The 10,581-nt window shown below is 41.7% G+C and overlaps 1 protein-coding gene across 1 annotated transcript in view; it reads left to right on the top strand.

Moving 5' to 3' along the window:
* Window positions 1-1,420: 1,420 nt before the first annotated feature.
* The window catches only part of LOC306774244 (SRSF protein kinase 3-like), a gene marked incomplete at its 3' end in the record, with an annotated part of 55,856 nt that continues 46,695 nt past the window's right edge, over window positions 1,421-10,581 (top strand). The window contains exons 1-2 of the mRNA XM_079264245.1: window positions 1,421-2,167; window positions 2,308-2,416. Coding sequence (XP_079120371.1) covers window positions 1,606-2,167; window positions 2,308-2,416 — 671 coding nt within the window. The remainder of the gene's footprint in view (window positions 2,168-2,307; window positions 2,417-10,581) is intronic.

Here is a 10,581-nt window from a genome sequence, read left to right as displayed (position 1 = left end):
GTTTAGTTTTAGGGGTTTAGGGTTAGGGTTAGTAAGAAAGCAAACTTTCTTCTCTTTTTATCTGGCTCCCAGGCTGGGGTGCCATATTGGGGGTAGGAAGATTCCAAGGGCCCACAACGTGATAGGGGCCCAAGAAGATGTGCAAGCTCTATAAGAACATTATTAACTCCTCGTTAAAAAATAATTTTTTTTTTTCAAAAGTTATGAGAAAATATAGCAGTAAAATAAACAGACAAACAAAAAATGAATATTGATGTTGACTGAACACCATGACATGGTTTGGTCGTGTCTGAGGCATCAGATCCATCAGCAGCCGTTTGAGGAGCCTTTTAGTTTGGGATCGGTTGAAATGAACCTGTAGCTCAGGGAAATAAGCTAGCTATCTACTGCTGACTTCACGTTGCTCTCTTCAGCCTGAGCTTCAAAACGTCACATCAGTTATGTGAAGCAGGCCGACTTGGTTCCCGCGTGTTTCCTGCAGGTTGCGACAGGCTGAGTCTACAAACGTTCCCTGCATGGCGGGCGGCTCATTAAATGTGCCGGTGCAGGGCGTGTAAACCTCTGATCATACATTAGTTGTTGTTGCCATGTTTACTCTGTTCTCAACACAGATCAGGCCAAATGAAATCAGCCTTCACGTGCACATTTAGCGTGTCCAGCGACAGGTTTGGACAGATGGATTTATAAATGCGGGGCGGAAAAACATGACACAGTGTTTCTAAAACAGAAAATAAGTGTTGCATTTTATTTATTTATTTTTTAATTTAAAATAAAACCTGGAGTCTCCAGTTTCTGTGATAAGCCAATCACGTCTCTGGACCTCATTTCTTGGCCGAGCTTCAGAAAGTTCACCTTCAGACACGACCAGACCAGGCAAAAGCAAGACGCCACAAACCTCAGAGACTTAACCAACATGTTATCAGTGCTAGTAAATATTTAGCTACATATATTTATATTAACATTAAGTAATTATCCATTAATATGTTAATTAATAGTGTCCCCTCCCTGTCCCAGTAAAGAAGGTGAGCATTGTGTTCAGGCCAGTTGGCATCATTACAGATCGTCTCAGAACTGTCGGTATTAAGGTCGCTATCAATGTTCAGAGTCTACTAAAACATTGTGATTTAATTTCATCCATTAAATACAGTCACAGATCTTTATTATTCCCATGAAAAGCTATTATTTTGATCTGCTTTAAGCAGTTGCAGCAAAAACAAAGTTAAACAATTAGCTACCATGTGGTGGAGTCCATGTCGTTGTCTTTCATGGGGCGGCACTCCTGCTGCCAGGTGGCGTTGTGTGGGGAAGGCTGGGTGTATGCCGCTCCACAGCTGTCCTCACGGTGCAGCTACACCCGTCTCCATCACCACATGAAATAATCTGCATCTTTGCTGCTTTCTGACTTCCTGTTTCAGGCCCGACGAGTTATGTGACCCCCAGGATCTGGAGCCAAATGGCACCACCCCCAAAGCACCCCCAAAGAGTTCCCCGAAGACAAACGACCAGCCTCCACAAAGTGCTTCAGAACCGAGTCCAGCAGCCGGTTCTGAGGATTCACATGAAACCAGCAGGTTATCCCCCCAGAGTGCTCCTTTTTACACCCACATGACAATACCCCCCAATGAGGACATCACTGATCTTCCCGAAGCTTCTTTAAAAAGCTCAGAGTTTCTCAGCCAATCCCCTCTTGTTGATCCAGAAAGCCCCGCCCACAGTCCCAGCCAGTCACTTCCAACTGGGAACCAGAATATTTTCCAAACCGCCTCCGGATCTCCTCCCAGAACTCAGGCGGACGTCTTCCGACCTCGTGCTCACAACGCCGCCTGCAGTGTGTCAGAAACTCCGCCTACTCCTCCGATAAGCCCAGTACACTCTGATCCTTTTCTCCTGACCACCATGACATTTACCTCCAATATGTCACCCCACCTCCACTCCCCCCTGTATGCCCCCTCTGCCTCCCTCCTCGACTCCCTCGAATTTCCCTGTTCTCTATTTAATGTGCCTCCAATAATATCATCAGCTGCCAACTTTTTTACCCCCCCCCTTCAAGCACAGACCCCACCCCCGGCAGCTTTATCTCCACCCGCTCCAGCGTTAACCCCACCCCCTACTCAGCTGCTAGGTTCTGATGATGAGGAGCAGGAAGATCCATCAGATTACTGTAAAGGTGAGTTTATCAGTTCTTTTCAGACACAATCTGTTTCCAAGCATCACCTGAGATACCCAGATTCCACGTTGGGATCATGGTATTCTTCAAGTACAAAAGTTCTGCAGAACCTGGTCTAGGGCCTGTGGTCTGTTTTCCAGGTGGCTATTATCCAGTGAAGATCGGAGACCTGTTCAACGGACGGTACCATGTGGTTAGGAAACTGGGCTGGGGACACTTTTCCACGGTTTGGCTCTGCTGGGACCTACAGTATGTTATGAAACACTTCCAACGTTTTCTACGTTAGAAGATGTCCCGGTTTACATGTTTTCTACGTTAGAAGATGTCCCGGTATACATGTTTTCTACGTTAGAAGATGTCCCGGTTTACATGTGTTCTACGTTAGAAGATGTCCCGGTTTACATGTTTTCTACGTTAGAAGATGTCCCGGTATACATGTTTTCTACGTTAGAAGATGTCCCGGTTTACATGTGTTCTACGTTAGAAGATGTCCCGGTTTACATGTTTTCTACGTTAGAAGATGTCCCGGTATACATGTTTTCTACGTTAGAAGATGTCCCGGTTTACATGTTTTCTACGTTAGAAGATGTCCCGGTATACATGTTTTCTACGTTAGAAGATGTCCCGGTTTACATGTTTTCTACGTTAGAAGATGTCCCGGTATACATGTTTTCTACGTTAGAAGATGTCCCGGTTTACATGTTTTCTACGTTAGAAGATGTCCCGGTATACATGTGTTCTACGTTAGAAGATGTCCCGGTTTACATGTTTTCTACGTTAGAAGATGTCCCGGTATACATGTTTTCTACGTTAGAAGATGTCCCGGTATACATGTTTTCTACGTTAGAAGATGTCCCGGTTTACATGTTTTCTACGTTAGAAGATGTCCCGGTTTACATGTTTTCTACGTCAGAAGATGTCCCGGTTTACATGTTTTCTACGTCAGAAGATGTCCCGGTTTACATGTTTTCTACGTTAGAAGATGTCCCGGTATACATGTTTTCTACGTTAGAAGATGTCCCGGTTTACATGTTTTCTACGTTAGAAGATGTCCCGGTATACATGTTTTCTACGTTAGAAGATGTCCCGGTTTACATGTTTTCTACGTTAGAAGATGTCCCGGTTTACATGTTTTCTACGTTAGAAGATGTCCCGGTTTACATGTGTTCTACGTTAGAAGATGTCCCGGTTTACATGTTTTCTGCGTTAGAAGATGTCCCAGTTTACATGTGTTCTACGTTAGAAAATGTCCCGGATTACATGTTTTCTACGTTAGAAGATGTCCCGGTTTACATGTTTTCTACGTTAGAAGATGTCCCGGTTTACATAATTTCTACGTTAGAAGATGTCCCGGTATACAGGTTTTCTACGTAAGAAGATGTCCCAGTTTACATGTTTTCTACGTTAGAAGATGTCCCGGTTTACATGTTTTCTCCGTTAGAAGATGTCCCGGTATACATGTTTTCTACGTTAGAAGATGTCCCGGTTTACATGTTTTCTACGTCAGAAGATGTCCCGGTTTACATGTTTTCTACGTTAAAAGATGTCCCGGTTTACATAATTTCTACGTTAGAAGATGTCCCGGTATACATGTTTTCTACGTTAGAAGATGTCCCGGTTTACATGTGTTCTACGTTAGAAGATGTCCCGGTATACATGTGTTCTACGTTAGAAGATGTCCCGGTTTACATGTGTTCTACGTTAGAAGATCTCCCGGGTTACATGTTTTCTGCGTTAGAAGATGTCCCAGTTTACATAATTTCTACGTTAGAAGATGTCCCGGATTACATGTTTTCTACGTTAGAAGATTTCCCGGTTTACATGTTTTCTACGTTAGAAGATGTCCCGGTTTACATGTTTTCTGCGTTAGAAGATGTCCCGGTTTACATGTTTTCTGCGTTAGAAGATGTCCCGGTTTACATGTGTTCTACGTTAGAAGATGTCCCGGTTTACATGTGTTCTACGTTAGAAGATGTCCCGGATTACATGTTTTCTACGTTAGAAGATGTCCCGGTTTACATGTTTTCTACGTTAGAAGATGTCCCGGTTTACATAATTTCTACGTTAGAAGATGTCCCGGTATACATGTTTTCTACGTTAGAAGATGTCCCGGTTTACATGTTTTCTACGTTAGAAGATGTCCCGGTATACATGTTTTCTACGTTAGAAGATGTCCCGGTTTACATGTTTTCTACGTTAGAAGATGTCCCGGTTTACATGTGTTCTACGTTAGAAGATGTCCCGGTTTACATGTTTTCTACGTTAGAAGATGTCCCGGTATACATGTTTTCTACGTTAGAAGATCTCCCGGTTTACATGTTTTCTACGTTAGAAGATGTCCCGGTATACATGTTTTCTACGTTAGAAGATGTCCCGGTTTACATGTTTTCTACGTTAGAAGATGTCCCGGTATACATGTTTTCTACGTTAGAAGATGTCCCGGTTTACATGTTTTCTACGTTAGAAGATGTCCCGGTATACATGTGTTCTACGTTAGAAGATGTCCCGGTTTACATGTTTTCTACGTTAGAAGATGTCCCGGTATACATGTTTTCTACGTTAGAAGATGTCCCGGTATACATGTTTTCTACGTTAGAAGATGTCCCGGTTTACATGTTTTCTACGTCAGAAGATGTCCCGGTTTACATGTTTTCTACGTTAGAAGATGTCCCGGTATACATGTTTTCTACGTTAGAAGATGTCCCGGTTTACATGTTTTCTACGTTAGAAGATGTCCCGGTATACATGTTTTCTACGTTAGAAGATGTCCCGGTTTACATGTTTTCTACGTTAGAAGATGTCCCGGTTTACATGTTTTCTACGTTAGAAGATGTCCCGGTTTACATGTGTTCTACGTTAGAAGATGTCCCGGTTTACATGTTTTCTGCGTTAGAAGATGTCTCAGTTTACATGTGTTCTACGTTAGAAAATGTCCCGGTTTACATGTTTTCTACGTTAGAAGATGTCCCGGTTTACATGTTTTCTACGTTAGAAGATGTCCCGGTTTACATAATTTCTACGTTAGAAGATGTCCCGGTATACAGGTTTTCTACGTAAGAAGATGTCCCAGTTTACATGTTTTCTACGTTAGAAGATGTCCCGGTTTACATGTTTTCTCCATTAGAAGATGTCCCGGTATACATGTTTTCTACGTTAGAAGATGTCCCGGTTTACATGTTTTCTACGTCAGAAGATGTCCCGGTTTACATGTTTTCTACGTTAAAAGATGTCCCGGTTTACATAATTTCTACGTTAGAAGATGTCCCGGTATACATGTTTTCTACGTTAGAAGATGTCCCGGTTTACATGTGTTCTACGTTAGAAGATGTCCCGGTATACATGTGTTCTACGTTAGAAGATGTCCCGGTTTACATGTGTTCTACGTTAGAAGATCTCCCGGGTTACATGTTTTCTGCGTTAGAAGATGTCCCAGTTTACATAATTTCTACGTTAGAAGATGTCCCGGATTACATGTTTTCTACGTTAGAAGATGTCCCGGTTTACATGTTTTCTACGTTAGAAGATGTCCCGGTTTACATGTTTTCTGCGTTAGAAGATGTCCCGGTTTACATGTTTTCTGCGTTAGAAGATGTCCCGGTTTACATGTGTTCTACGTTAGAAGATGTCCCGGTTTACATGTGTTCTACGTTAGAAGATTTCCCGGATTACATGTTTTCTACGTTAGAAGATGTCCCGGTTTACATGTTTTCTACGTTAGAAGATGTCCCGGTTTACATAATTTCTACGTTAGAAGATGTCCCGGTATACATGTTTTCTACGTTAGAAGATGTCCCGGTTTACATGTTTTCTACGTTAGAAGATGTCCCGGTATACATGTTTTCTACGTTAGAAGATGTCCCGGTTTACATGTTTTCTACGTTAGAAGATGTCCCGGTTTACATGTGTTCTACGTTAGAAGATGTCCCGGTTTACATGTTTTCTGCGTTAGAAGATGTCCCGGTTTACATGTGTTCTACGTTAGAAGATGTCCCGGATTACATGTTTTCTACGTTAGAAGATGTCCCGGTTTACATGTGTTCTACGTTAGAAGATGTCCCGGTTTACATGTTTTCTACGTTAGAAGATGTCCCGGTTTACATGTTTTCTACGTCAGAAGATGTCCCGGTATACATGTTTTCTACGTTAGAAGATGTCCCGGTTTACATGTTTTCTGCGTTAGAAGATGTCCCGGTTTACATGTTTTCTGCGTTAGAAGATGTCCCGGTTTACATGTGTTCTACGTTAGAAGATGTCCCGGTTTACATGTGTTCTACGTTAGAAGATGTCCCGGATTACATGTTTTTTACGTTAGAAGATGTCCCGGTTTACATGTTTTCTACGTTAGAAGATGTCCCGGTTTACATAATTTCTACGTTAGAAGATGTCCCGGTATACATGTTTTCTACGTTAGAAGATGTCCCGGTTTACATGTTTTCTACGTTAGAAGATGTCCCGGTATACATGTTTTCTACGTTAGAAGATGTCCCGGTTTACATGTTTTCTACGTTAGAAGATGTCCCGGTTTACATGTGTTCTACGTTAGAAGATGTCCCGGTTTACATGTTTTCTGCGTTAGAAGATGTCCCGGTTTACATGTGTTCTACGTTAGAAGATGTCCCGGATTACATGTTTTCTACGTTAGAAGATGTCCCGGTTAACATGTGTTCTACGTTAGAAGATGTCCCGGTTTACATAATTTCTACGTTAGAAGATGTCCCGGTATACATGTTTTCTACGTTAGAAGATGTCCCGGATTACATGTTTTCTACGTTAGAAGATGTCCCGGTTTACATGTTTTCTGCGTTAGAAGATGTCCCGGTTTACATGTGTTCTACATTAGAAGATGTCCCGGATTACATGTTTTCTACGTTAGAAGATTTCCCGGTTTACATGTTTTCTACGTCAGAAGATGTCCCGGTTTACATGTGTTCTACGTTAGAAGATGTCCCGGTTTACATGTGTTCTACGTTAGAAGATGTCCCGGATTACATGTTTTCTACGTTAGAAGATGTCCCGGTTTACATGTTTTCTACGTTAGAAGAGGTCCCGGTTTACATAATTTCTACGTTAGAAGATGTCCCGGTATACATGTTTTCTACGTTAGAAGATGTCCCGGTTTACATGTTTTCTACGTTAGAAGATGTCCCGGTATACATGTTTACTACGTTAGAAGATGTCCCGGTTTACATGTTTTCTACGTTAGAAGATGTCCCGGTTTACATGTGTTCTACGTTAGAAGATGTCCCGGTTTACATGTTTTCTGCGTTAGAAGATGTCCCGGTTTACATGTGTTCTACGTTAGAAGATGTCCCGGATTACATGTTTTCTACGTTAGAAGATGTCCCGGTTTACATGTTTTCTACGTCAGAAGATGTCCCGGTTTACATGTTTTCTACGTTAGAAGATGTCCCGGTATTCATGTTTTCTACGTTAGAAGATGTCCCGGTTTACATGTTTTCTACGTTAGAAGATGTCCCGGTATACATGTTTTCTACGTTAGAAGATGTCCCGGTTTACATGTTTTCTACGTTAGAAGATGTCCCGGTTTACATGTTTTCTACGTTAGAAGATGTCCCGGTTTACATGTGTTCTGCGTTAGAAGATGTCCCGGTTTACATGTTTTCTGCGTTAGAAGATGTCCCGGTTTACATGTGTTCTACGTCAGAAGATGTCCCGGTATACATGTTTTCTACGTTAGAAGATGTCCCGGTTTACATGTTTTCTACGTTAGAAGATGTCCCGGTATACATGTTTTCTACGTTAGAAGATGTCCCGGTATACATGTTTTCTACGTTAGAAGATGTCCCGGTTTACATGTGTTCTACGTTAGAAGATGTCCCGGTTTACATGTTTTCTACGTTAGAAGATGTCCCGATTTACATGTTTTCTCCGTTAGAAGATGTCCCGGTTTACATGTTTTCTACGTTAGAAGATGTCCCGGTTTACATAATTTCTACGTTAGAAGATGTCCCGGTATACATGTTTTCTACGTTAGAAGATGTCCCGGTTTACATGTTTTCTACGTTAGAAGATGTCCCGGTATACATGTTTACTACGTTAGAAGATGTCCCGGTTTACATGTTTTCTACGTTAGAAGATGTCCCGGTTTACATGTGTTCTACGTTAGAAGATGTCCCGGTTTACATGTTTTCTGCGTTAGAAGATGTCCCGGTTTACATGTGTTCTACGTTAGAAGATGTCCCGGTTTACATGTTTTCTACGTTAGAAGATGTCCCGGTTTACATGTTTTCTACGTCAGAAGATGTCCCGGTTTACATGTTTTCTACGTTAGAAGATGTCCCGGTATTCATGTTTTCTACGTTAGAAGATGTCCCGGTTTACATGTTTTCTACGTTAGAAGATGTCCCGGTATACATGTTTTCTACGTTAGAAGATGTCCCGGTTTACATGTTTTCTACGTTAGAAGATGTCCCGGTTTACATGTTTTCTACGTTAGAAGATGTCCCGGTTTACATGTGTTCTGCGTTAGAAGATGTCCCGGTCTACATGTTTTCTGCGTTAGAAGATGTCCCGGTTTACATGTGTTCTACGTCAGAAGATGTCCCGGTATACATGTTTTCTACGTTAGAAGATGTCCCGGTTTACATGTTTTCTACGTTAGAAGATGTCCCGGTATACATGTTTTCTACGTTAGAAGATGTCCCGGTATACATGTTTTCTACGTTAGAAGATGTCCCGGTTTACATGTGTTCTACGTTAGAAGATGTCCCGGTTTACATGTTTTCTACGTTAGAAGATGTCCCGATTTACATGTTTTCTCCGTTAGAAGATGTCCCGATTTACATGTTTTCTACGTTAGAAGATGTCCCGGTTTACATGTGTTCTACGTTAGAAGATGTCCCGGTTTACATGTTTTCTACGTTAGAAGATGTCCCGGTTTACATGTGTTCTACGTTAGAAGATGTCCCGGTATACATGTGTTCTACGTTAGAAGATGTCCCGGTTTACATGTGTTCTACGTTAGAAGATGTCCCGGTTTACATGTTTTCTACGTTAGAAGATGTCCCGCTATACATGTTTTCTACGTTAGAAGATGTCCCGGTTTACATGTGTTCTACGTTAGAAGATGTCCCGGTATACATGTTTTCTACGTCATAAGATGTCCCGGTTTACATGTTTTCTACGTTAGAAGATGTCCCGGTTTACATGTGTTCTACGTTAGAAGATGTCCCGGTTTACATGTGTTCTACGTTAGAAGATGTCCCGGTTTACATGTTTTCTACGTTAGAAGATGTCCCGGTTTACATGTTTTCTACGTTAGAAGATGTCCCGGTTTACATGTTTTCTACGTTAGAAGATGTCCCGGTTTACATGTTTTCTACGTTAGAAGATGTCCCGGTATACATGTTTTCTTCGTTAGAAGATGTCCCGGTATACATGTTTTCTACGTTAGAAGATGTCCCGGTATACATGTGTTCTACGTTAGAAGATGTCCCGGTTTACATGTGTTCTACGTTAGAAGATGTCCCGGTTTACATGTTTTCTACGTTAGAAGATGGCCCGGTATACATGTTTTCTACGTTAGAAGATGTCCCGGTTTACATGTGTTCTACGTTAGAAGATGTCCCGGTATACATGTTTTCTACGTTAGAAGATGTCCCGGATTACATGTGTTCTACGTTAGAAGATGTCCCGGTTTACATGTTTTCTACGTTAGAAGATGTCCCGGTATACATGTTTTGTACGTTAGAAGATGTCCCGGTTTACATGTTTTCTACGTTAGAAGATGTCCCGGTTTACATGTGTTCTACGTTAGAAGATGTCCCGGTATACATGTGTTCTACGTTAGAAGATGTCCCGGTTTACATGTGTTCTACGTTAGAAGATGTCCCGGTTTACATGTGTTCTACGTTAGACGATGTCCCGGTTTACATGTGTTCTACGTTAGAAGATGTCCCGGTTTACATGTTTTCTACGTTAGAAGATGTCCCGGTATACATGTGTTCTACGTTAGAAGATGTCCCGGTTTACATGTGTTCTACGTTAGAAGATGTCCCGGTTTACATGTGTTATACGTTAGAAGATGTCCCGGTTTACATGTGTTCCACGTTAGAAGATTTCCCGGTTTACATGTGTTCTACGTTAGAAGATGTCCCGGTTTACATGTGTTCTACGTTAGAAGATGTCCCGGTTTACATGTGTTCTACGTTAGAAGATGTCCCGGTTTATATGTTTTCTACGTTAGAAGATGTCCCGGTATACATGTTTTCTACGTTAGAAGAATTCCCGGTTTACATGTTTTCTACGTTAGAAGATGTCCCGGTTTACATGTTTTCTACGTTAGAAGATGTCCCGGTTTACATGTGTTCTACGTTAGAAGATGTCCCGGTATACATGTTTTCTACGTTAGAAGATGTCCCGGTATACATGTTTTCTACGTTAGAAGATGTCCC

Source organism: Telmatherina bonti, assembly GCF_933228915.1.
Source record: "Telmatherina bonti genome assembly, contig: scaffold_188, whole genome shotgun sequence".
NCBI lineage: Eukaryota > Metazoa > Chordata > Actinopteri > Atheriniformes > Telmatherinidae > Telmatherina > Telmatherina bonti.
This window is presented reverse-complemented; position numbering and strand designations above follow the sequence as displayed.